Here is a 27,064-nt window from a genome sequence, read left to right as displayed (position 1 = left end):
AAATCAATTTCTCTACCTCTTTGGATCTAGGTGGGCCCTCAGAAAGGTTACCCCAATTGCAGGTGACAAAGTGACTCTTGGATATAGTGTTGAACTGTCCTGGAAGCCTCTACTTCCTGTCTCTTGGAATCCAGCTGCCATATGAGCCTGCCATGCAGTGAGAAGCCCAAGCAACGTAGAGAAGACAAGGGTAGGTACATCATTTGATAGTCCAGCTGAGCTGAGCTTTCACGCCATCCATCTCAGGTGAAACACCTGTGAGTGAGCAAGCTTCCAGATGATTCCAGCTCCCAGTTATTCAAGACACCTCCACCTCCATCTACTTGAATCTTCCCAGCTGGACCCTAGGCATTGTGGAGAGGAAAATAAATCATTCCCACTGTACCCTGCCCTGATCCCTGATCCACTGAATTCATGATCATAAGAAAGTCGTTACTGTTTTGTGCCACTAAGTTTGGGGGAATTTGTTATGCAGCATTGGATAACTGGTACACACTACAAAGAAAATAAAAGAGCGTCAGTTGGGTCTTCCCTGGTTTTCCACTGGTTAAGAATTCTCCTTCCAATGCAGGGTACATGGGTTTGATCCCTGGTGGGGGAAATAAGATCCCACATGCCGCAGGGAAACTAAGCCCACACACTCTAGAGCCTGCACCCCACAACTAGAGAGATGCCCACATGCTGCAATAAAGACCCAATGCAGCCAAATAAATAAATAGATAGATAGATAAATATTTTTTAAAAAAAGAGGGTCAATAATAAACAGTGAATTGATGGAGGAAGCTTTTTTAAATGGGGTATCAGGTAAGGAGATGGCTTTGGAGCTGAGCACTGAAAGATGCAAAGGAACCTACATGGGGAGATCTGGGAGAGGAGATTTCCAGGCAGAAGGAACAGCCAGAGCAAAGGCCCTGAGACAGGACTGTATCTGGCATATATAGGAACAGCTAGGAAGCCAACTGTGCCTGAAACAGAGTGAGGGGGTGAGTGGGAGAAGATGAGGTCACAGAGGTGATGGGGGAAGTTGTGCAGGATCTTATGGACTGCAGTGAGGAGCTGGTGTTTCTCTCTTGGGGTAAAGGAAAGCTGCTTAAGGTCATTGAAAATGCACCAAATCTCAGTTAGTAAAGCCACATTTCCCCACTTCTATCTAGTTCCACAACCACCACCCAAGCAAACAAGATCTTTCCCCTAGGGGCCTCCACCAGCCTCTCAATCATGTTCCTGTTTACAATTTTCCCACCATGATCCTAGCTTAAAACCCTCCACTGGCTTTATACTGAAGGTAGAAAAATGTCCAAACCCTTAAATCTACACATGACGCCCTCATAATATCGCCAATATCATTCCCTACCACTGTCCACCACACTGCTCTTTCTGGACCTCAAATGCATCTGGCTTGTTCCCACCTCAGGACATTTGCACTTACTGTCTCCTCTACCTGGAATGTTTTCCCCCCAGATATTCCCATAGCTGGATATTTGTCACCTCTTGAATCCCAGCTTATCTGTTGCCTTCTAAAAGTAAATAGCCTGGGCTTCCCTGCTGGCACAGTGGTTAAGAATCCACCTGCCAATGCAGAGGACACGGGTTCAAGCCCTGGTCTGGGAGGATCCCACATGCCGCGGAGCAACTAAGCCCGTGCGCTACAACTACTGAGCCTGCACTCTAGAGCCCATAAGCCACAACTACGAGCCTAGAGCCTGTGTTCCACAGCAAGAGAAGCCACCACAATGAGAAGCCCGTACACTGCAACAAAGAGTAGCCCCCGCTCGCCGCAACTAGAGAAAGCCCGTGCACAGCAGCAAAGACTCAGTGCATCCAAAAATAAAAATAAATAAAACAAATAAATTTATAATAGTAAATAGGCCTGGCCAGGACTTTCATGGTGGTCCAGTGGCTAAGACTCTGTGCTCCAAATGCAGGGGGCCAAGTTCAATCCCTGGTCAGGGAACTAGATCCCACATGCTGCAACTAAGAGGTCACATGCCGCAACTAAAGATCCTGCATGCTATAGTGAAGATCAAAGATCCCATGTGCCGCAACTAAGACCCGGCACAGCCAAATAAATAAATAAATATTATAAAATAAATAAAGATAAAAAAACAGCCCTGGCCATCATTTGAAAGTAGACCTCCTATATTCTCTAAGACGTCCCCCTGTATATTTCTTTCATAACATTTGTGATGGCTAATTTTGTGTCAAATTAGCTAGGTCACAGTACCCATATATTTGGCCAAACATGAATCTAAATGTTGCTGCGAAGGTGTTTTTTTATATGCAATTAATATTTAAATCATCAGACTTTGAATAAAGCAAATTGCCCTCCATAATGTGGGTGAGCCTTGTTCAATCAGTGGAGGCCTTAAGAGAAAAAGACTGAGGTCCCCCAGAGGAAGAAGTAATTCTGCCTCCAGACTGCCTTTGGATTTGAGACTACATCAATTCTTCCCTGGGTCTCCAGCCTGCTGGCTTGCCCTGTGGATTTCAGACTTGCAAGATCCCACAATAGTGTGAGCCAGTTCCTTAAAATAAATCTTTAATATCTTTGAACTTTAATAAGCAATGGTATTTAATCTTTAAACTTTCATATCTCTCTGGAGTTGACTCAAATTTGAGGGAGTATCCTTACAGATTTTATTATTGAAGTATTTAAATATCATTTAATCTGAAATAAAATAAAGCCTTTCTAGGGAAATAATTTAAACTTGTTCTGGAGTCTTTTGATTGTTCTATTAGCTCTTTTTTTTTTTTTCAGGCGTTGATTTTTTTCTGCTTTTGTGGAGTTTGAAATGTCTCTTTCACGGTGTTGATTTTGGTCACATGCCTGGTGATTCTTAATAGTTGTCTGCTCACCTTTTGTTTGAAAATTCCAGTTCCCTGCCTGGTTCTATTTGCTATAACTTGACTCAGAAAAGTAGTGCTGGTAATGCGGACATATTTTATCTACTGATTTAGCCAAAGGGCAAATTATATCACGGGATCTGCTTAGTACTCGAGCCAGAAGAACTGGTAAAGCTAATGCAGCTAGCTCCCATGTTTCCTTCTATGTAATCACCTTGATAAATGCCCCCAAACTTCCTGCCATTTCTTGAATCCATGCACACTACCTTTGGGAATTTCCTAGAACTGCCCCAGCCTCTGGGGATGTGGTTTCCTCTGGTTCTGTTTCTTAATAATCCTGACCTCATCGGACTCACCTTAAAAGAATACTTCCAACTTATATTCACAACACAGCAGGGGCAAGAGAGGTGAGAGAGCAAATGATAAATCAAATGGGGCAAACTGTTAACAGCTAGTGAATCTGGGTAAACGATATACACGGATTCTTTGTACTTTTGTAATTTGTGTAACTTTTCTTTAAATTTGAAATTATTTCCAAATATTCTTTTTAAGAAAGTATCTATAGAGGCAGTTTCAGATTCTTCACTTTTATTAATTTCTCAAGCCACTCTGATGCAACTTGATCCATCCACACCCCTGAATATAGCCACCCGTGATTCTGACGATTAAAAATCTGGTAGATATTTTCAGTTCCCATCTCATCTGATGCTCAGCGGTATCGAACACCATTGACCACTACTTCCTTCTAGAAACAGATTCCTTGGAATCTTGATTTTCCTCTTTGCTCTCTGGCTGCTCCTTTTCAGGCTTCTGTGCAACCTGGCTTCCCACTGAAACACTATTTATTGGTGTTCCTCAGCCCTTGATCTTAGAACTTCTTTTCTGCTACTTCTCTCCTTGTTTTTCTAAGAGATCTCATCCTTGCCCCAAACGCCCAGTACATAAATACACCAACTTTTGCATTTCCATCTCAGCCGAAGAGCTAGCATAGCCAGAGGATTGACTCAACGTCCCCACGTGGTCACTTCAAAGGCACACGGAAATTCCACGTCTCCAAGTGACCTACGATTATCCAGCGTCCCCAGATCCATAAATGCCTCGACCATCTGTCCAGTTTTGAGCCAAAAGTCTTCACTCCTCCATCCCCTCCATCTCACTCATGTTCAAAGTCTCGCCAACTCCTGTTCCTCTTATCATCTGAGATGTGCATTCATTGCCTCTCCATCTTCCAAGCCAGCACTTTATGCCAAGCCTCCCATTACCACTCGTTTGGGTGATTGAATGAGCCTCCCTCTCTCCCCTCTTTACCCCCCATCCAAACTCTGCCTCCCTGCCAGATGGATTAATGCCAGATGCAAGCTTCTGCACCCTGACACCAAATTCAATCTCAGAGACTGAGTTTTGGGTGAAGCAGAAAAGAATCGCTTTATTGCTTTGCCAGGCAAAGGGGCCATGGTAGACTAATGCCCTCAAAACTGTGTGTTCCGACTGGAGGGGATAGTGACGAGTTGTACCGTAATGGTTCAATGAGGGCGTGATCAGCTCGTGGACACTCTTCTGAGTGGTTGGTGGTGACGGTAAGTGGGAGTCAGCATCATCAACCTCTGGTTCCAATTTCCGGGGTCTCCGTGCTTGTGGGCAGCATGCAGTTAGCTTCTTTCACCTGGTGGAGGTTTCAGTACCTGCAAAACAGCTCAAAGAGACTGTTATGTATATCCTTTGAGGGGGAACCAGGACCCTGCCCCAAGGCTGCAGTATTCTTTCTTGACTATTCCTCCCTTGTCTCTGCATCCCCTCCCTTGCCTAATTAGCAACTGTTTGAACCTGCCCGTTGGAACCCAGGGAACGTCACAGAGGCCAAATAAAGCCTATTTCCTGTAATCAAGAAATGGGGTACAGGGACTTCCCTGGTGGTCCAGTGGCTAAGACTCCACACTCCCAATGCAGGGGGCCAGGGTTTGCTCCCTGGTTAGGGAACTAGACCCCACATGCTGCCACTGAGAGTTCACATGCCGCAACTAAAGATCCCGCATGCTGCAACTAAAGATCCCGCATGCCGCAACTAAAAGATCCTGCATGCCGCAACTAAGACCTGGTGCGGCCAAATAAATAAATATTAAAAAAAAAAAATGGGTGCAGCCCCACAGGGTCCTGTTCAGTTCCAGGATCTAATGAGCTAATCTGACCTCTGTCTTCATAATTCTCCCTTGCCCTCAGGATAAAGCTTTGCGCTGTCATCCACAAGTTTGCATGGTCTGACCCCCTGAATCCCATCTCACACTACTATATCCACTCTCCTACTTCTGGCCCTTTATACATGCTGCTCTCTGTACCTGGAACTCACTTCACCTGATGCACTTGGAACCTTAGATGCCATCTCTCCATGACCCGACTGTTGTAATAATAACAACAGCTTCTACATATTGAGTCAAATGCCAGGCACTGTGCTATTAAACCCATGAGCTGACTTAATACTCCTAGGAGCCCATGAGATACAAAACTTTTTCCAGTTTTACAGCTGAAGACACTGGGCCCAGAGAGGTGATGGCACTTGCCCAAGGATGCACAGCTTAGCTAGCATTGCCTGAATCAGGGCTTGAACTCGGCTCTGTGTGACACTAAAATGGATGTTCAGTATGATCCAGCAATCCCACTTCTGGGTACCTATCCCAAAGAATTGAAATCAGGGGACTTCCCTAGTGCTCCAGTGGGTAAGACTCCACGCTCCCAATGTAGGGGGTCCGGGTTCGATCCCTGGTTGGGGAACTAGATCCCTCATGCATGCCGCAACTAAGAGTCTGCATGCTGCAACTAAGAGATCCCACGTGCCACAACTAAAGATCCCACATGCCTCAACTAAACATGCCACAGCGAAGATCCCAAGCGCCACCACTAAGACCCAGCGCAGCCAAAATAAAAATAAATAAGTAAAATAGATTGATATTCTTAAAAAAATCATTGAAATCAGAATCCCAAAGAAATAATTTGTACTCTCATGTTCACTGTGGCATTATTCACAAAAGCCAAGATAGTGAAACAACCTAAATGTCCATGCACAGATGATTGAAGAAGATGTGGTCCATCCATACAATGGAATATGACTCAGCCTTAAAAAAGAAGGAAACTCTGCCTTATGCAACAACATGGATGAACATGAAGGACATTATATGTTCAGTGAAATAAGCCAGACCCAGAGGGACACGTGCTGCGTGATTCCACTTCTCTGAGGTAGCTAAAAAAGTCAATTCATAGAAACAGAAAGTGGAATGATGGTTGCCAGAGGCTAGCAAGAGGGGGAAATAGGGTGTTGTTGTTCAATCGGTATAAAGTTTCAGTTACACAAGATGAATATGTTTTCGAGATTTGCTGTATAATACTGTGCCTATATGTTGCTGTATTGCGCACCTAAAATCTTGTTAAGAGGGTAGATTGCATGTTAAGTGTCCTTAACACATTTTGTTTTTCTTAAAGAAAGCATGCTCTGCAGACCCATCCCCGCTCCTGCCTCCCCATAGTGCTCCCAACATGTATCCACTCACATGCGAAGCTGGTGCAAGTCTTTGGGCTTCTCCACTTTGCCTCCGTCGTTGGAGATGCATGCTGCTGGGCTGCTGTGGTGGGAGGGGCTAAGGGTTTCTGTTTAGGGGTCTCAGACCCATCCCCAACTTAACACAGGAAGTATGACAGTCTCTGGGATCCCTAAGCCACTAGGAAAGACACTGACAGCCTTGAGGGACTGCATCCTTGGGGACCAGGATGTCTCACAGTTCATTTGGCAGTGTTGCAGGAAGGGGGACCCTTTCCAGGGCCCGAGAGTGGGCTCTCGCCTAACACTCAGAAATGAATTGTCCGAGGAGACACACGTGCTGACAGAGCAAGAGACTTTATTGGGAAGGGGCGCCCGGGTGGAGAGCAGCAGGGTAAGGGAACCCAGAGGACTGCTCTGCCATGTGGCTCACAGTCTTGGGGTTTTATGGTAATGGGATTCGTTTCCAGGTTGTCTGTGGCCAATCATTCTGACTCAGGGTCCTCCCTAGAGGCGCATGCATCACTCAGCCAAGATGGATTCCAGCGAGAAGGATTCTGGGAGGTTGGTAGGACATATGGACTGGCGTCTCCTCTCTCCTTTTGACCTTTCTTGAATTCTGGTTGGTGGTAGCTTGTCAGTTCCGCATTCCTTACCAGGACCTCCTGTTGTAAGAGAACTCATGCAAGTGGTGACTAGGGTTCCTGGCTCGGGCGGGCGGTTTCGGTCAGTGGTTCCCCTAACAGCAGCACAGGACAGAACCCACCCCAGCAGGAAATTCCTGGGAGGACACTCAAGTTTCTCATGCCCCCGCAAGGGTAGATGCTAGATGCACTGGGTTAAATAGTGTCCCCCACAAAATTCATGTCCTTCCTGGGAGTAGCCCAGCTGTAAGGCAAGGAACCCCAAGGATGGCTGGCAACCCCCAGAAGCTGGAAGAGGCAAGGAAGGATTCTTCCCTAGGGCATTTGGAGCGAGCATGGCCCTACTGAGACCTTGATTTTGGACTTCTGGCCTTCAGAATTGGGAGACAATAAAAGTGTGTTGTTTTGGGCTTCCCTGGTGGCGCAGTTGTTGAGAGTCCGCCTGCCGATGCAGGGGACGCGGGTTCGTGCCCCGGTCCGGGAGGATCCCACGTGCCGCAGAGCGGCTGGGCCCGTGAGCCATGGCCGCTGAGCCTGCGCGTCCGGAACCTGTGCTCCGCAACGGGAGAGGCCACAAGAGTGAGGGGCCCGCGTACCGCAAAAAAAAAAAAAAAAAAAAAAAAGTGTGTTGTTTTAAGTCCTCCAGTTTGTGACACTTTGTGAGGGCAGCCCTAGGAAACTAATGCATAGGGTATCTCATGTAACAGGAAGAGGCAAATGGGAAGTCTAGATGGTTCCTCCTTCTCTCTAGGGCTCTGTGGTCTCATCCATACATCCCCACCCATCTTCCTCCTCCCGTCTCTCTCTGCCCATGGGCCCTTCCATGCTTCTCCCTCCCATACACCTTCCAATTCCTGACTAATAAGTTCAGGAATGCCAGGCCTGCCCACATTCCTACCGCGGAGATCTGATTGGCCCAGCTTAAGTCATGTATCCACCCTGACCCAATCAGCTGTGCCAGAGAAGTGGCACCACTTGGTGCCAGGGATGATCACCAAAATTGGAAACAACCAGTGTAGCCAGACGTTGACCAGTCAGATTTGAAGCTGGCCCCTGGACCACACCCTTCCCCCACCAATCCCAGGGGCGCCCCCAGAGTTAACACTTTGGATGCTAGATCACCAGGGCCATCCTAGGGGTCCAGAGGAAGCATGCAGCAAAAGGGGCGGGGAGTAACAGGCATTTGCCAATTAGCATAGAGGCTAGTTTAATAATTTAATGACCAGTATGGCCACATTCATGGATGTCAGCTCAATGTCAGTTCTGCTCTCTCAGAAGGGATGTGGGGAATGGAACTCTTTGAGAAGAGGTAGAGATGGGTCAGGCAAATGACATTCACCTCCACATCTCCATCTTCATTGCCCATCTCACACCCTCCTGTCTGGCCAGCACAGGCAAAGCTCTCCCACTCTCCCACTTCTGCCTCACCCCCATCCCTCCTAAGTCCCCATCAAGGTCACCTGCTTTGTGGAGACCTCCCTGTCCACCCCAGCCCCAGAAGCCAAGGTCCAGCTGGTTTATATGGGCCAGTGGGCAGAAGATCTGCGTGGTGGGGAAATTAGGGAATTTGGGAGAACTGGCCAGGACCGTGGGATGCTGGTAAATGTTTAACAACCAGCTCTCAAGGAGTGAAATGAATACCTGTGTTTATTATCAATTTTACTGGCATAAGTGTGTAGCACACAAGCTCCAACAATAAAATATAAGAGGCTCTGCATTGCAAATTCCATACAGTCAAAACTGATTCTCACAGAATGCCTTCCTTGATTTTCTCCACTCTTGTACCCAGAGCCAATCTATGCTTGCAAGTGAGAAACAAGTGAGTGGAGGTTGATATTTTCCTTTAGAGACTGAGATGGAACAAAACAATAAAGATGCATGTTCACCCTTCACTTGCTTTACGATGATGTGAGCAACTTCTTTGCTAAATCAGATAGCGGTTTGAAAACACTAGAGAAAGACTTTCTTGATTTTTGGGGGTGCTATTCACAATGTAACAGTTACAGGTAAGAACCACTTAAGTGTAGGGACTTCCCTGGTGGTGCAGTGGTTAAGAATCCGCCTGCCATTGCTAGGGGACACAGGTTCGAGCCCTGGTCCAGGAAGATCCCACATGCCGCGGAGCAACTAAGCCCGTGCGCCCAACTACTGAGCCTGTGTGACACAACTACTAAAGCCTGCATGCCTAGAGCCCGCGCTCCGCAACAAGAGAAGCCACCGCAATGAGAAGGCCGCGCAGTGTAACGAAGAGCAGCCACTGCTCACCGCAACTAGAGAAAGCCCGCGTGCAGCAACGAAGACCCAACGCAGCCAAAGATAAATTTAAAAATAAATAAATAAATAAAAGAAAATAATTTTTTAAAAAAAGAACCACTTAAGTGTAATCTACATGTTGAACATCCTTTTCACCTGCACTTTAAGTATAGACAATCAACAAACAATAAATCAAGCCCCGACTTGTAACATTTGCCACTTCCTGTAGTGTAAATGCTCTCACCGTGGCCGATTTTAACCCATTATTGACCGGGGATGTATTAATGCCACAGGCGTTAGTTCCTGCAAAAATCCCCCGGTCAATAGTGTGTTAAGTTACTAGTGTGGTGACACAGAACACAGAGTTAGCAAGCAGTGTCCTGCAAAATGGCATTATCCAGTATTTCCACCACCAGATACAGTATAGGTAAAATACCTCAAGAGCACAGATAATAGTAACACGGGAATAATAAAATCCCTAAGGCACAGGGGAGTTATATAAATCTCAAGATAACTCACATTGTCTGGTATATAGTAAATGCTCAATATATAGAAGTCGTAACATATATAAATACTTTATTATCTAACATCACGTACCACCTCACACCTTCCCATATGCCCCAGTTACACAGGGTCACACACAGTCACGGTGTCAAGCCAGCGTACTAGACCGTCAGCTCGGCAAAAGCTGGGGGGTTTGTCTTGTCCTATTCATGGCTGTGTCCCCAACACCTAAAACAGTGCCTGATAAAATTTGCATGAATGAGTAAAGCTCACACAGCATAGTTACTTGGACTCCCACAAGCTAGCCCCACGAGTACCATGCGGCGGGGGGGGGGGTACTGGGAATGAGTCTCTATTTCTCACATATCAACATAAATAAGGATGGAGGGGAGGTCTTTTTTATTTGATGTTTCTCTAGCCCTGCACAGTGCCTGGCACGGAGCAGAAGCTCAATAAATATAAGTTGAACGGATTAATATAACGTACACTGTCTGAGCTCAGGCTCAGAATAAATACCAAGTGACAGAGGGACCCGGAGAGTCCTGGAAGAGGGGGTCAGCAGCAAGGACCCCGGCCCAGCCCAGTGAGGTAGAGTAGCTAGACCCCATCACCAGGGGCCCCAAGAAAGGAAGGCAAGATTCAGTCTTGGTCCAGAGGGTGGCACCTAGGCCTGGGGGTCACGTCAGCTGTATCAAGGAGAGTCCAGTGGGGACTTGGGTGTTCACATGGAAGAGGCCCAAGACCGTGGCGTCCGCTGAGAGCTGCCAGGCGCGAGGCTCCCGGACCGCGAGGCGCAGGTGGACGCTCAGGCGCTGTCCGGCATCCAGGTGCAGCAGGCCGCTCCGGAAACCAGCTGCTGAGTTCCCCGAGGATGGGGGTGGCAGGTCCAAGGTCAGGGCCAGGGCAGCGGCCCCAGCTTGGAGAGGCCGCAGGTTCAGGGCCACAGAGACGGAGCCGGAGCTGTTGCCATTGCTGGCCATCGCACGCTTCAGCGCCAAGTGCAAGAAAACATAGTAGACTCCGGCCTGGGCCACCACCACCTCGTGTGTGTGCTTGTCATAGCTCACACCGGGTGCCAGGGTCACACCTGTCATCCCCCGCTCGCTGCACCAGTGCAGGGGCCCTTCGGTCAGCTGCACTGTGGGAGGAAGACGCAGGGCATGCTTAGCATGGGAGCATCACTGGGGGTTGAGGTCGCAGCCCTGGGGAGGGGAGGAGGGGCTCTGAGGGAGAGAGGACAAGAGGGAAAAGTGGGGAGGGGGGTATGAGAAAGGTAAGGGGACTCGGAGAGGGTCTCAGAAAGAGGGGGGGCTGGGGGAGGGGAAGGGGGGATAGAAGAAAGGAAAGGATTCCGAGGGAGGGGGAAGACTCTCTGGAAGAGGGAGATTGAGGAAGTGGAGGGGGACAGACTTCCAGGAACCAGGAGGAGGAGGAAATGTAATGCCAAAAAGGAAGAGGGGGGCTTCCCTGGTGGCGCAGTGGTTGGGAGTCCGCCTGCCAATGCAGGGGACACGGGTTCGTGCCCTGCTCCGGGAAGATCCCACATGCCGGGGAGCGACTGGGCCCGTGAGCCATGGCTGCTGAGCCTGCGCGTCTGTCCGGAGCCTGTGCTCCGCAGCGGGAGAGGCCCGCGTACCGCAAAAAAAAAAAAAAAAAAAAAAAATTTTTAAAGAAAAGGATGATGGAGGGGGATAGGGGGCTCCTAGGAATGGAAGTATGGGGTTTGTAGAGGGAGGAGAGGGGGATGGGGGCAGAGTTAGCATAGAATGAAGGAAGGGACTCAGAGTGGGAGGGGGGGAAAGAGGAGGGGGGATGGAGAAGGGGAAGGGGGGAGGGAGGGGGAGGTTGTGGAGGAAGGAGGAAAAATCCTAGAGGAAACAAAGGGAGGGAGGAGGGGGTGGAGGGTGAAGGAGGAGGGACTCCAAGGAGAGGACAGGATGGGGAGAAGGTCTCCTTAAGAGAGAAGGGAAGGAGGTGGCAGGAGAGTCTGGAAGGGGGAGGGAAAGGGGTGGGAAGAAGAGTCCCCAGAAAGGGGAGGGGAGCGTGGGAGGGTCTCCGGAGGGAGGACGAGGAGGGGAGTCTGGAAGGGGGAGGGGCAGAGGAAGGAGGTAGAGAGGAGAGTCTCCAGAAGAGGGGGGAGGAGGGTCTCGGGAAGAGGGAGCGGAGGTGAACGGGAAAGACGATTTCCAGAAGGGAGGAAGGGAGACAGGGCTGGGGAGGAGGGGTCCGTCTCTCCCAGAGCCCAGTGGGAGAGACCCTACCAGGCTGAGATTTGCGGCATCCAGCCCCAGCTCTGAGAGGGCGGGGTCTGAGGTGGGCACAGATGGGAGTCAGAGGAGGAGGAGACCCAGAGAGGGGCTGACGCGGTTCTAAGAAGGGAGGGGACACTTTTCACAGAAGGGAGGGGAAGAGGGTCGGATTGGGTCACAGAGGAGGCCTCCGTCTCCTGGGGCTCTCCCTCTTAGTGCACCCTCCCCCTGTCTGGGGGAATCACTCACCTCCGTCGGCCACCACCAGCTGCGCGAACACGCCCTGCCGAGAGAGGACAAACGGAAAGTGGGTGGAGGTCCCCCCTCCCGCACCCGCAGCCCTCTGGAAAGTGGAGTGCCCGGGATCTGCGCGAGTCTTGAGCCTACGCTCCCTTCCCTTCCCGCTGCAAAAGAGCGCGCGCGCTGCCCCAGCCCTACTGTGTGCAAGGACAGAACCCCGAGGACTCAGGAGGGAAAAGAGGAGAGAGTCCCTCCAGGGGGCTTGGCACTGGGGGGTCTTGAGAGAGAAAGGGGGTACCCCAAGGGTCCGGGAGAAAACCTAGGTTCTCCGCGAGTTACGAAAGAAAGGGGGAGCCCCCTCAGTGGTTCGAGATAAAATGTCCCTCGGGGTCCGCAATGGAGAAAGTGCTCCCCTCTGGGGTCCCGGGATGAGATGGGGTCTCACGGGGGTGCGGGACGAGAAGGGTGCCCCCCGAAGTCCTGGATAAAGAAGCGGTGCCCTCGGAGGTCCAAGAGGGACGATGGGGGTCCCTCCACCATCGGCCTGGGATGCAGAAAGGACCTCGGGGTGTGGGGGGGGAGCGAATGGAGAAGAGGTCCCGGAACTGGGTAGGGGTCTCTCCCGGGGTCCAGATCGGGCCGCATCTCACCTGCGGAGAGTCGGGGAGGCGGGTGCGGGCGTCGGGCGTCAGCTCCAGGCCCTCCGGGAGTCTCGGGCTGCGCGCGGAGCCGGGGACCTGCGATGCAGGAGCCCCGGGCGCGGCCCAGGCGCGCACCAGGCAGGCGGCGCAGGCGGCGGCGAGCAGCAGCAGCGCGGCGCTCAGGGCCCAGGGCAGCGGGTGGCAGGAGCGGCCCGAGGGCGCGAGCGGCCGCTGAGCTTCGGGGTCCGGGGCGGCGTAGGTGCTGGAGTGCATGGCCGGCTGCGGGCGGCTGCGGTCCGAGGCCGCTGCACCGCGCTTTATATGCAATCCCGAAGCCCCCCTTTCCGGGGTGTGGCCCGTGGGGATCCCAGAGATCCGCCCGGTAGGTTGGTTCCCGCCCGCCCCGCCTCCTCCACGTTCTGTCCGAACTTTCCCTAACTTTCTCTTCCCCGGATCTCTCCCTCTCTGCATCTCCTTTTTTCTCTCTCCTTCTCTCTCTCTCTCTCTCTCCTTCTCTCTCTCTCTCTCTCTCTGTCTCTCTGTCTCTCTCTCCCTCTCTCCCTCCCTCCCTCCCTCCCTCCCTCTCTCTCTCTCCCTCCAAGCTCTGCCCCACCGACCCTCTTTCTTCCTAATTATCTCTCTTGTGTCTCCCCGCTTATCTATCTCTGCGCCTCTCTGCTTCTCTGCCTCTTTCCCCAATTTCTTATCACTCCCTAGCTCCCCAGCACTGGGGCCCCTCCAGGGCTCTCCTAAACCCGGCACTTCTTCAGAGGGGTCAGAAGACAGCCAGGCCTCAGCCCCCTTCTCCTGTGGAGCATAAGTCCTCCCAGTGGAACCCTAAGTGCCCTGCTCAGCCCTCCCCCTCCCCTCCCTCTTTTGCCCCAGGACCCCTGGACCTTCCCTGGCCTGCCCCCGCCCACCCACCTAGACGCTTCCCATCAGGGGCCCCCTGGACCCCACAAGCAGAAGGCTGGAGAGTCCAGGTGGAGAAATTCCCCTTGTAGGAAAGGGACAGCCTTGAGTGAGGCAGAGGAAACTCAAATTTCCCGTTCGCTCTCCGGTGGTGGTGTGGGCGGGGGCGGGGGCGGGGGCGGGAGGAGGACCAGAGAAGCGGTCAAAACTCGGCCCCAAAAGAGGAAGCAACCCTGGACTGAGAGATGGCCAGCCCTAGAAAAGCCCTGGGCTCCCATAGAAGCCCTGCTCTGCCCAGACCAGCCGGCCAACTCCCTAACCCGCTCCAGGATTCACTTTCCCTATAGAAAATGGAAGGGTGGACCGGGCAATTGATCTCAGTCATCCATCAGCCGTCAGGGAAATGGGGGCAGGGAGGTTGGTTCAACTGAACAAGGATCGGATGCCGGCCCTGTATTCAATCTTGTATTAAGCCTCTCTGGGGAATTACGAGGAGACCACTGTGATGATACTGGCTCGTGTTGACTCACAGGTGCTGAACGTTTCCGTTTTACCAGCGGTTTATAAAGCACAAGGCCCAGACCAGCATCACCTGGGAACTTGCTAGCTCTGCAAATTCTAGCACCTCACCGGAGACCTACTGACATTCTGAGAGTGGAAGCCCTGCAATCAGTGTCTGAAGGAGCGTTCCAGAAGATTCTGACACTTGCCCAAGTTGGAGAATCCACTGCATGGTACCAAGGTTGTTCCTTCACACCTGCTGTCCCCCTGCCTGGAGTGTTCTTTCCCCAGATCTGCGGCCAGCTGTCCTTCTGAGTAAAGAGGATGAATTAAGCTCCGGCCCCTACTTTCACTCTCTCCCCAAACCCCACTGCAGTGATAGTATAAGCGACTGTTTTAAAAGCTACACCAAAAATTGTAAGCCATCGGGGTGGAATGCCAAATATAATTTCCCTAGCCAAATGCCACAATCAGCACCGTGTCTCAAGCCTCAGTTATTGGTGACTGCCCCCCACCCCCGACTCCGAAAGAGAGTGTGGTGGGTGACAGCTAAAATAGAAGTGTTGGTCTAAAGTAAATTCCCAAAAGAGATATCAGCTCTGCTCCCCTTCAGGGTGGAACCACAGCCGTTTTGGGTTTTTTGTTTTTTGTTTTTTCCTCCAGACAGCGGATATGGCAGCGTTTCTGGTGGGAGGAACGCAGTTGATGGTAGAAGAATCACGCCAAAAGCATGTGTTAAACAAACGTGTGAACTTGAATGCAGGATTTGAAACTTTCCCACCTTGACCCTTGCCCCCCACTCAGCAGCCAGGCTCTGAAAGATGGGGATGGTGGGATCCTTTCTCTGAGGAATCTGACCAACCAGGAAGATAGATATAAAGATACTGAGGCCAAAAAGCCCTCCCCAGATAGCATTGCTCTGTCAAGAAGCTCACAGGCCACAGGCCAATCTGTTTATTATTAAGCCCTCCCCCACAGCAATGTCACAGACAAGGGTTGTCTGAGCTGACAAAAAGGAATTCAGAGGACTCCCAGTCAACATCTCGGACAACCCAAATGAAAGTGTCTCTCTCTCGGGCCCTGGTTACATCACCCTGTGACATGACCTTACTAGCAGTTTCCACCATGTGAGATATTCTTGTTCATTTGTTTGCTCACTCATGGCTGTTTCCCCCATGAAACTGTTATCTCCCAAAGAGGAGTATCTCCACCTGCCTTGTTTCCAACCTAGAAAATTGCAGGCCTCAATCGTATTGACTGATTTAATGAATAAATGAACGCAGTATAGCATAACAGTTACCAGCATGCGCTCTAGAGGTGGACAAACTGCAGCCCGACACCGAATGTTTTGATTATTTTCATTTTGAAGCAGCTGGGAAAAGTCAAAAGAAGACTCTTTCCTGATGTGCAAATCATGTGAAATTCAAATTTCAGTGTCCACAGATAAAACTGTATTGACACACAGCCACCCTCATTTGTTTCCATATTGTCTGTGGTGATTTTTGCAATATTATGGCATAGTGGAGTAGTTACAACAGAGATTGTCTGGCCCACAAAGCCCCAAATATTTACTCTCTCTGGTCCCTTTCAGAGGAAAATTTGCTGCCCCTGTCTAGAGTCTTGAATTTTAGCGCTCAGATTTCTTGCTGTGTGATTTTGGGCAAGCTGCTTCACCTCTCTGAGCCTCACTTTTCACATCTACTAAATGGGAATAAGAGTAGGTCTCAAAGAGTAGCTGAGAGCTTGCTGTGAGCAGTGCCAGGCACACGGCAAATGCTCATTCCAGGTGAGCGGGGTCACTGACGCTTTTCTACAATTCCAATAAGCGGATGTAAAAACACTAAGACTCCAAAAGTTGAAGTCATCGATCCAAGGACTGACAGTGACTGCTCTGAACTCTCTCAATGCCGAGGGGCTTAGCAGAGTTCTATACACCCCCGCCAGAGCAGGGAAACAATGCCTGTCAGGGGAAGGCTCAGGCCGCAGCCGGGGAGCGCCATGACGTATTGTTGTGGTCGGGACATCTGAGATAGGCAGCCCCGCCCACTATGGAGCTCTCGGCATCAGCTGCCTAGCACCCCACGGTTTAGTACAGTTGCACCTCTGTGCTCAGCTGTCTCCCTGAGGTGAGCGTGGGCCCTGGTTTTCCTCACCTCTAGGGGAAAGGCCTGAATTCTCACTGTTACCATCATAGGGCTCAAAGGAGGGATTGGGCAGGAAGCAGTTGGGGGGTGGCACCCTTCTTCCCTCTCGGAGGCCCAGTGAACAGGCACCTCCTCCAAGAAGTATGCCTTGATTTTTCCTAGCAAACTCACCTCCTTCTCTCTGGGTTCCCGACTGCCTCCCATCCCGTATGTGGACTCCCCCAGGGTCAACCTTCCACTGGCGTGGATCTTCCACGTCCCCCAGGGGAGAGGCAAAGCCTGAAAGAGACCCTTAGTGATTGCCGGGTAAGTGCACAGTGAGAGGGCACGGGACCCCATGGGGGGCTGTGAACCAAGAAAAGAAGAAAAAAGAGAAGGGAAGGGTTGAGTGAGGTTGGTCTCCAGCCGAGGGCGTATCCACATGTGTTGAAGGAGGAAATCGATGCAGAGAGGGGAACTGTGTTCTCCAAGTTAATCAGGTCTCTGGAAAAGCTGGGTCCAAGTCTCCTCAGCCCTGGATAGGCCAGGGAAACACAGACCTGGTACAGGAGTGCACCTGTGATATCGGGTAAACACGACAAGGCATGATGGCATAATTAGGCTTTGTGGAGTTGGGGTGCTTATCCAGCTACTCTGGAATTGTGTGTTTCCAGTGTGATGCGTGTTCAGGGATCAGGAAAGGGGATGGGGGGGGGCCCATGCGTGCACCAGCGTGCTTCTGGTTGAGGAACAACAATAGCACAAGGTCCAAACCACTTAACTTCAAATCCCAGCTCTACCTCTTGCTAGTTGTATGATCTCGAGCAAATGCCTTCACCTCTCTGCCTTGAGGTTCCCATCTGAGAAGTCGAGCTAACACAGGGACCACCTGCTAGGATTACTGTCCAGAATCGAGAGCCAGAACAGTACCTGGCATACGGTAGGTGCTCTCCAGGACTAGTCATCACTGCTGCCAGTGGGGCTGACCGTCTGGTGCCTCTGCGTGACTGTAGGCAGGGGTCTGATCTTATGGATGAAGCACCAGGGTCCAGAAACAAGCGCTGACATCTGAGCCAAAAACAGGCAGGAAGTATTCTGAACGGAAATAGCCGAAAGAGTCATTGAAAGAGAAATGGTCAGATTATCACTCATAGAATCAGTTCAGGAATCAAGCTGTGGAGGAGGTTGAGTCATCTCTTTGGGGCTCATTAGAGATCTCTAAGGGCTAGGAAAACAAAGAATGTGGATTTGGTTTCAGAGCAAAGATACATTTGCATAGCACATATCTGGAAGGTATATTAAAAAGCTAGGGGGACTTAGGAGAGTGATCTGAAAAAGAGATCGTGGACCTTTCATGCAAGCTTCCGCCCACCTGCATTTTCCATGTTTGCTTTGTTTTGGTTTTTGCATGTGTGTTACATACAGAATGGTGGTCAGGTGTGAGCGCACAAAGAAAAAAACCAGTGGCCATACACACAAAAATTTTTTAAAGCGAAAAAAATAAGTAGAGAAAGAAAGAAACCGGTGGCCTTAGCTGTTTGGAGGAAGGGAAAATTTAACATCAGTGACATCAAAGGCAGGAAATGGTGTTTCCCTGCTAATGGCAGTGGAAGGATACAGGGATGGGGAAGACCCAGGCAAACCAGGGCGGGCCCTGGGTACCCCTCAGAGGGGCCCCGTCTGTGAAAAACCAGCTCATTCTGCTGGGAAACTAGCCAGCCTGCCCCAGGAAGGAAGCCCCAGCAGGGCTACCACCTGGAAGGGACTCTCCAACTGGCCCGGAGGGGCAGCCACCAGACAGACACCGTTGTACAAAAGACACCCCCATTCAGGCGGTACACAATCACACAAACCGAGACAGACACACAAATACACCACACAGACATACACACACTCACACACACACACACACACACTGAGACACATAATCATAGATACGCAAGAGTAGCCAACAAAGCTGGCCACAGACACACACAGAGATCCAAGAGATACATATTCAGAGCATAGACACCAAGAATAGAAGGACACACAATCGCAGACCCACAATCACACACATGCCAAAACAGTGGTGGAGATACACCACACAGGCACATGCTAAGACATGCCCAGAGGTGCAATCATAGATACACAAGATCAGCTGCCCAAGCTGGCCACAAGCACACAAAAGGACACATCCGTGCCCATGATCACACATACCCACTAACGCATAGCCTGAAAGAGTCTCAAAGGCTCTGGGATATGCATTCAGAGACAGACAATATCAGATGTCCAGAGACCACCAAAGGCACTCAAGTCACACACTGACACAGGCTGACCTGGAGAGACTGGCAGAGACACAAAGTACAAGAAACCCAGGCCCCGCCCCCAGTGAAGATCCAGGTCCCACCCTTCGAGCCATCCAAGATCCACCCCCCACAGAGGGGACCCAGGCCCTCCTTTTGGGGGCCTATCCCTCCCTCCCTTAAGGCACCTCTGGGTCCCTTTCCTTGGAAGCAACACCCAGCGTAGGCCGCGGGCGACCCCTGGTGGACCAGGCGCCTCAGTCCAGGGCTGCACTGAATGGGTCGTTGGGAGGGGGGCGTCTAGGCTGAAAGGAAGGAAAGGTGCTTCGGCATCGACTGCAAAGCCCGGAGGAAGGTGCGTGGCAACGGGGTAGCGGGGATACGGGCGGCCGGAGCGGGATCAGACGGCCTTGGACAAGGGAACAGAGCGTGGGAAGCAGGAGTGGGATGGAAGACCCTCACCCATCCCCACTCGGTGCGATCCAGGGTCCCCGAGGGGAGGGTGCTGCTCCGGGGACAGTGGAAGACGCGATAAGCCCGGCGGCGAATTCCCATTGGTCCGCGCCCGACCAATGAGGAACGGCGAGGGCTCCCGGAGGGGCGGGGCAAGACAGGACAACAGTTGATAGACATGGAAGGGACCCTCCTACCCAGCTTGGCTCTCAGCCCGAAAATGACCACCAGGGAATCGCCCAAGGTCTGCAATGCCCAGCGCGGAGACCGCTGGCCCAGGAGGACTCTCGTCAACTCCGATATGGCTTTGACCCGCGGAACCCTGAAAAAGGTGGGCTTGCCCCTCTCAGAGTTGATCCCAAGCTCCCAAGCCCTGCCCTCTCATCAGCCCCTCCCACTTCTATGTCATTCTCCCAGGCCCCGCCCACTTCCTAGCCATCATCGTCTCAAGCCCTGCCCACCCCCAGTCTCGCCCACTTTCCCATCATTCTCCCCAGGCTCCGCCCACTTCTCAGACAGCAACCTTCTAGGCCTTGCCCACTTTCCTACCCCACCCACTTTTCTACTTTCCTTCGTCCTGCACCATCCTCTCCACGTCTCTGCCCTTCTATTGTCTCCTATCTGAAATCTTCCGCCCTGCCCTGGGTTACACTTTTCCAGAACTCCCTGCCCGCTTCCCAGTCCAGGCCTTCGAACCATCCCCATCCTTAGTCTGAACTTCCCTGGGGACACCACAGCCTGCGGGTCTCTGAGCATTTTGTCTGAGCATTTAGGCCCCGCCCATTTTGTTCCTCTCTCTACCTTCTTCCAGACCTCACCCATGCTTTCAAGACCTTACCCCAAATCAGTCAAGTCCCTGTATGGGTTGGGGACTCCTAGCTAACGGAGTCAGACAGGCCTCAGTTTCCCCGGCCCCTCGGGAAGGCCACGCCCCCTTGGTCATCTAATTACTGCCCTACAATGGGACCCCGCCCCTGCCCACCTTGGTCTTCACCATTCAGGCCAGCCTCTCCCCGCTGTATCCGGCCCGACTCTCGAGCTCTAATCCCAGTCTGGGTGGGCGCGCCCACCCCTTCGCCCCGCACAGTCGATAAGCTTACCACGTACTGTCTTGGCCTTGCCCGAGCTGGTGGTCCGGTACCAGTGCCTGTGGCCGGGGGACCCGCGGAGAACCACCCCCGTGCCATCTGCTGCCACACTGCTGGACCGCCAAGCTGTTGGTGGCTTTGGATTTGTTCTGTCTGCTGCTGGGTGAGCCCCCTCCCCAGCGTCCTTGAGCGCCCCGCACCACCACCATGCGGACACCCAAGGGGCAGTGGAGGGGTCTGTCTTCCTGTCTTTATCTGAGGGTCGCTAGATTGGGGGCTGGCTGCCTGCCCTGGTGTGTGTACTTGGGCTGTGTGTCTTCACATCGGTGTGTTCATCAACATGTTTCTGGGATGTCTGGGTCAATGTGTGTTCGTGTGAATGGGGACGATAGGGACTCTCCACAAGTGTGACTTTGTGTGTTTACCTGTCTTCCTGGGTCTGGGTGCTGGGTGAGCATCTGGCTGTGCATCTTTTTTTTTTTTTTTCAGTCTTTCATATGATTTTATTTGCTGCATGTCTCTGAGTTGTGGATCTGAGTCTATGTGTCTATAGTGGGGGAGGTATGTTTGTATTGTGTATCTGTGTGTATGTTGTGTGCAAGCCCCTGGGTCTATCCGTATGTCTGGGGCTGGTCTGTGTTGAACTTATATCCATGTGAATGAGTATGATTCTGTGTGTGTATGCTCATGCACACGTGTGTGCATGGGTATGTGTGTGTCCCTTCAGGTCTCTGGGTTGCATGTTGTGTTGTGTGTTGTATTGGTTTTCGGGGGTGTGTGTTCATTGTGGGTGACTCCTATGCATGCACTTGATCTATGGGAGCCCGTGACTATGCATCTGGGCTGGGGGCGGATCCAATGGTATTTATGTAGCCAGGTGTGTGTGTGGGTCTATATGGGCCTATGTGTATTGTGGGTATATTGTTGCATTATATGTCTGTGTGTGTACATCTGAATCTGGGTGTCTGGGTCAGACTGTGTGGTTGTATTGTATAATTGTGCATGTCAGACCCTGTGTGTTTGGGAATCTGCGTGGCCTGAGCTTGCTTAGGGTCTAGATGTGTGGCTGGCATATACCAGGGCCGCCCCCCACCCCCATTCCCCGGTGGGCAGAGCTAGTGACCAAAACCTCCTCACTGGGGAGGAGAGGCCAGGCTGGGATACTAGCTTTGCCCTCCCAGCCCAGTAAGGGAGCTGGGGACTGTTGGAGGCTGGGTTCCAGCTGCCTGGCTCCACTAAACTTCAGTGGGTGACAGGATGACAGGGTCAAGACAGGGGAGGGAGGCCTGGGTGTAGGCTTTGAGGATGAGTGGGCCAGACAGAGAGCCTGGCACCTGCTGGAGACAAGCCCCTTGGTCTGTCTGAATTCAGGATGGCAGTGTCAGGTGAGGGGGCCTGGACACTGCTCACACACAACTTTGCCACCAGTATCTCCCCTCCCAGCTCAATCAGCCACAGAGCCATGGATATAGACATGAACACATACACAGATCCCAGATACAAGCACACACACACACCAACACAACCCACACATCCATGGACACAATGCATAATCGCTCTCTCTCTCTCTCTCTCTCTCTCTCTCTCATACACACACACACACACACATCGCAGAGAGGAGCACACACACTCAGACATGTACCCATGTGTACCACAGACACCTATTCACACCACATACGCATGTCATAGACATAGATACCCAGCAACACACACACACATATTCACACACACACACGCAGAGCCACAATCATACACACATACATCAGGACACACACACATACAGAAAGAGCGAGCCCTTCCACACTTATCCCCTCCTGATCTTAACCCCTCACCCACCTCACTCACAGGACCCCACCAGTGAATGGGTCCCTGGGGCTCTGGCCTCCTCTGGCCTCCTGGCCATACTGTCCTCTCTGCGCATGTCCCCATGTCCAGCCTGTGGAGATGCCGGGAGGACAGACTGGCCAGAAGGCCTAAGGAGGGTAAACCTCAGTTGACCCATCCATGAGTGGGGTCATCTCCACCCCCTGCAGTCAGTCTCCCCATCGTGCTGAATGAGACCGGTTTGCTGGTACCCCACATCCAGGGCTTCTTTTGCAATGACACCACCATTGGATACCCCCGAGTGGCCCATTACATCATCGAAGACTCGGCACTCATAGAGATGGGCTTCTTCATCTCCATCTTCACGGTAAGAGGGTGGCCACTTTCACCTCAGGCCATGGTGACACACCATGGGAAAGTTCATCTGTTTTTCTGGCAAAGTGGAAAACCCCACCCATTATAGATCTAAGGCAGGAGGAAGTACCACCTCTTTTCCTACTGAAATGGGAAATCTCACTGCTCAATGGCATAAAACTCCTTTCCTTGAGGAAAAGGTTAGCCCCCCACTTTTGACATAATATAGAGGAAACACCCACCTCTCTGCCTTAGGTATGGAACAAGAAGTTCAGCCCCTGCCCCCCAGTGGACAGGGAAGCCCCATTCCTTATATGCAGAAGGCAGGAAGCAGTCCTGCCCCTTTTCTGGGGATCTGGGAAATCTCCCCCTTTCAAACATGGAACATCCTGCCTCTTTCTCCCAGTGACAAGGGAAGTTCTTTCATTTTCAGGCATTTGGGAGGAAGTCTATCCTTTTTTCCTGGTATAACAGGAAGCCCCACCCCTTTCATATATGAGACAGGAAATCCTGCCTATGTCTGACATAAACTAGGGAGATGACCCACCTTTTTTCCTGGTATAACAGGAAGTCCTGCCCCTTTCAGATATGGGACAGGAAATCCTACCTATGTCTGACATAAACTAGGGAGATGCCCCGCCTCTTTTCCTGGTATAACAGGAAGTCCCTCCCCTTTCAGTTATGGGACCCCCCCCCCCTTTTCTTGATGATATGGAAAGCCTTATTGGCTTAGGAAATCCTAACCATTTCAGGCACAAGGGTGGGAGAAGTCACCCATCTGTGTGTGTGTGTGCGGGATGGAATGAGAAGCCCCACCCTTTTGCCTGGTTTACTGGGAAAGAACAGCCTCCCTTCCATATGAACCTGTCTGAGACAAAGGGTTGGGGTTTTCCTACTCTTGTTGTGCCCTCGGCCCTCAGCAGTGACCCCTCACCCCTCTCACACGGCCCCACAGATCAGCCTGGGAGAGTTGATTCGTGTCAAGCTCTTGCAGCTGAGCTCGCCAGCCTTCATGAGCGGCACTTACACGGCCATGATCTACAAGCAGCTGGGCACCTTCATTTTTGGCGGCCTGGCCAGCTGCTCCCCGACCAGCATTACCAAGATGACCACAGGTCACCTGCAGCCCCACTTCCTGGCCACGTGCCTGCCTGACCCAGCCTCCTTTGACCTCGAGAGCAGCTACGTCACCAACTACACCTGCACAGGGCACCCCGGAGACGTCCTCGATGCCAGGCGAGTGGGCGGTCAGGGAGGGGAACCCAGGAAGCATCCCCACCCCACCCCAGCCCCAGCTGATGTCCACCCTGCCCCTGCCTGTCCCCCAGGAAATCCTTCTATTCTGTGGACGCCTCCATCGGGATGTACTCCATGGTGTATTTGGTGGTGAGTGTTGGCCCGAGGTGGGCTGCACGCCCGGCAAGGCCAGAAAATACTCCATTGTCCCCCCGCCCGCCCCCACCCCATGCTTGGTGCCAGCAGTGCCAGACACAGCTTCCATAGAGCTTGTGTGTTCCCCCAGAGTCAGGAGGGCGAGAACGGGGAGGGCCCATCTTCTCTTAAGACTCATTCAGCATCCCTGTCCCAGAACAGCAACTTCCAGAACCCTCTGTCTCCCCCTCCCTGCAGCTGGAGAGGGCCCATGCCAGTCTGGGTCCATGCCCAGGGCTGGGCTCCACCAAGGGCAGGGGGAAGGGAAATCAGACCCAGCTGAGGTGTAGCTCTAAGTTTTGGGTAATAAAGTGGCAGGAGGAGCAGGGCGGGGGGTGGGGGAACCCCTGGGAAGGAGCCGATGACCCACAGGCATATACTCGGCTGGCAGAAGTGGATCGCACACATCGGAGCCAGCCCAGAGCACCTGGGCACTGTGGTGGGCAGACACAACGACACAGAAGCCCTGGCCACAGTGCACGTGATGCTACACGGCTGCCTTCACACCAGCAACGTTTTCTTCCTGAAAGGCAGCCCATTCGACTGCCAGCCGGCCCCCCTTTTTTTGAAAGACAAAGTAACAAAGTAACTACAGTCTCCTGTAGTGATAGCAGGGCTTTGGAGCTGGAATGTACATGCTCTATTCCCAGCCTCAACTGTGTGTGACATTGGGTGAGACACTCAATGTCCTTGGGCCTCCATTTCCTCATCTGTAAAATGGGTGTGGAAATAGCGCTTGCCTCCTAGGGTTGTGGTTTCATGAGTTAACACATAAATGAGCTGACTCGCTCAAAGTATTTAGAACAGGATCTGCCCTAAAGGTCACTATTATCATTAATAGCAGGCAAAACAGACTCCCTCCGTCCCAGGGGAGCATGCCAACAACGCCAGGAGGTGCACAGACCGACCACACACAGCTAGGAGTCAGGCCTTCCCCTGATTTTATGGACCGAATGGTCAACTTTGTGAACAGAATGTTCTGGGTCTCGGGGAATTCCCCCACCTTTTTTTTTCTGTTTTCCATTTCAAAACCAAGAGCCCAAACTCTGCTTTTTGAGGGCCCCCTGATGAGGCCAACCTGCTTCGATTAGAGATCTGACACTGGCAGAAAGTGGCAGTGCCGGGTCACAGTATGAGCGTATCCAGAGGGCCTCACTTGACTCTTGGGAAATCATTCACCATCTAACAATTCTCCCAATATTAATAGCATGAAGTTCTCTTACAATGATGGTTTCGGGGGCCACAGCCCCTACCCTCTTTAGAGGCTGAAATCCATTTCCATATAAAACTGACAGGCTCAGACAGGCCAGTGGGCACAAAAACGCAGCCGCGGGGTGGAGTCCCTCTGGATATCTGCTCCCAGGGTTTCAAGGCGCTGCCCGCCCGCCTTCCAGCTCTATGTACAGGCCAGTTCCTGGGGACAGAAAATCTGGCTCTTATGGCCCACCATCCAGCTCCTTTTCTTGTCCTTGGCTACATCCGGGTCTTGGACCATGGCACCACCCCTACGATGCCATCTTCGGATTCTTGCAGGGAGCTTTGATGGCTTTCTGGGTGGTAAGTGATGCCATGGGGCACCTGGGTACCAGGGAGGCTCTGCTTGCCCGAGAGCCATTGGGTACACCTGGCACTCCTCATCTCCCAGGAAGGGAGCCCGGGAGAGGCCAGACTGAAGAGGGAGCGGCCTTGGGGTGTAGGTGACGTCAGCCCACCCCAACCCCTCCCCACTTCATCCCTGCGGGCTTTCTACATCTTGGGCGATGCCAAGTCCCAGAGTCTCCAGGTGCTAGAAGACCACCCATCCCCTGCTCGCCACTTTCCTCCTCATTTCCCCTCTCTGTATTCCTCCCCTGAGGGCCCTTAGGGAACCCAAGGGATGCCCCAATTCAGAGAAAGATAGAGGGCACCCATTGCTCACCAGAACCTGTGCTCTCCAGGGGGCTATCCCTACCAAGGTGGGCTAATGCAGGAAGCCCCACCTCCCTGGAGCTCAGCCCTGACCCCAAATCAGCCTTGCCCTGGTAGGGTGACACAGGAAGCCCCATTTTTCTGGGGCTGAACTCCAAATCGGCCCCTCCCAGCAGGGCCACTTCCACTTTTATGTTTTGATGATTCTTGATATATTAAATAATAAAATGCCAACACAGGGTTTATGAATTTTTGACAGATATTAACATGTGTTGATGGACTTCCTATTTCAATCCGGGAACCGGGTCTCGGGGAACAACCGTAACAACATTTGATAACCTCAGAAGTCTCAATCAGGTTTCTCGACCTTGGCTATTGCCACTGGCATTTGGGGCCAGATTATCCTTTGCTGCAGAGGCCAGCCGTGTGCACTGTAGGACGCTGAGCAGCCTCCCTAGGCTCCACCCACTGGATGCCAATAACAGCCCCAAGTTGTAAAGATCAAAAATGACTCCAGACATTGTCAAGTTTCCCCTGTGTGTTGGGGGGGGGGCGGGGGGTGGAGAATCACCGCCAGCTGAGAATTTCTGGCTTAGGGGATTCTGCTGACCCCCAGGAGACTGTGCTCCATAACCATCTGACCTACTGAAGTCCCAGGATGCTGTACACGTTTAAATCACAGAGAGAGGAAGTAATTCACAGATGCTGGGGGGAGGGGGAGGGGGTCACCCTCGTTTGTACTGTCTGATCCATCAGGAGTTTATTCTGGTGTCTAGTCTGAGCCTAAAGATCTAACTCAGTTGTTTTTTGTTTGTTTGTTTGTTTGTTTTTCTCAAATAACAGTGTTTCTCAACCTTGAGCACTATTGACATTTGGACCAGATAATTCTTTGGGGGGAGGGGGAGACTGTCCTGTGCACCCTAGAATGTTTAGCAACATCCACTCACTAGATGCCAGTAACACACACACACACACACCCATCCAGGCATAACAACCAAAAACATCTCCAGACATTGCCAAGTGTCCCTACGGGGCAGAATCGCTCCCTGTTGAGAACCACAAAATTGGAAGCCACTGGTGAGAGCGTGAGGTCCCAGCCTTTCAGCCTACCTGGCTAATCCCACCCCCACCCCGCAGTAGCCAGAAGCTGTGGAGGAGGAGGGAGAGGCTTCCAGGGATGGCAGAGCCGGAGGCTGCCAGCAGAAATTGGCCCCAAGAAGTCTGGCCTTCGCTTGTGGGGCAGCACAGGAAGTCTTGCCCAGTATTACAATAATAATTGTAATACTA

At 51.9% G+C, this 27,064-nt stretch overlaps 1 protein-coding gene across 1 annotated transcript; it reads right to left on the bottom strand.

Annotated features, from left to right (window-relative positions):
* Positions 1 to 9,861: 9,861 nt before the first annotated feature.
* TNFSF9 (TNF superfamily member 9) lies at positions 9,862 to 13,174 on the bottom strand. The gene is made up of 3 exons (XM_029218984.1): positions 12,911 to 13,174; positions 12,270 to 12,303; positions 9,862 to 10,909 (listed from the first exon to the last, which is right to left on the bottom strand). The coding sequence occupies exons 1-3, from the start codon at positions 13,172 to 13,174 to the stop codon at positions 10,449 to 10,451; spliced, it is 759 nt and encodes a 252-aa protein (XP_029074817.1). The 3' UTR covers positions 9,862 to 10,448.
* Positions 13,175 to 27,064: the final 13,890 nt, after the last annotated feature.

The sequence above is a fragment of the Monodon monoceros genome, unplaced genomic scaffold (assembly GCF_005190385.1).
Source record: "Monodon monoceros isolate NGI ecotype Baffin Bay Population unplaced genomic scaffold, NGI_Narwhal_1 Super_Scaffold_12, whole genome shotgun sequence".
Taxonomy (NCBI): Eukaryota; Metazoa; Chordata; class Mammalia; order Artiodactyla; family Monodontidae; genus Monodon; species Monodon monoceros.
Note: the sequence above shows the minus strand (reverse complement) of the source record. Positions and strands in the feature narration are given on the sequence as shown.

Coding starts and splice junctions, on each gene's coding strand:
- TNFSF9 (XM_029218984.1), bottom strand. CDS start 13,174: ATGCACTCCAGCACCTACGCCGCCCCGGACCCCGAAGCTCAGCGGCCG. Junction 12,304..12,910: donor GCCTCCCCGACTCTCCGCAG/GTGAGATGCGGC, acceptor CTCTCTCGGCAG/GGCGTGTTCGCGCAGCTGGT. Junction 10,910..12,269: donor GCTGGTGGTGGCCGACGGAG/GTGAGTGATTCC, acceptor TTCCTCCCACAG/TGCAGCTGACCGAAGGGCCC.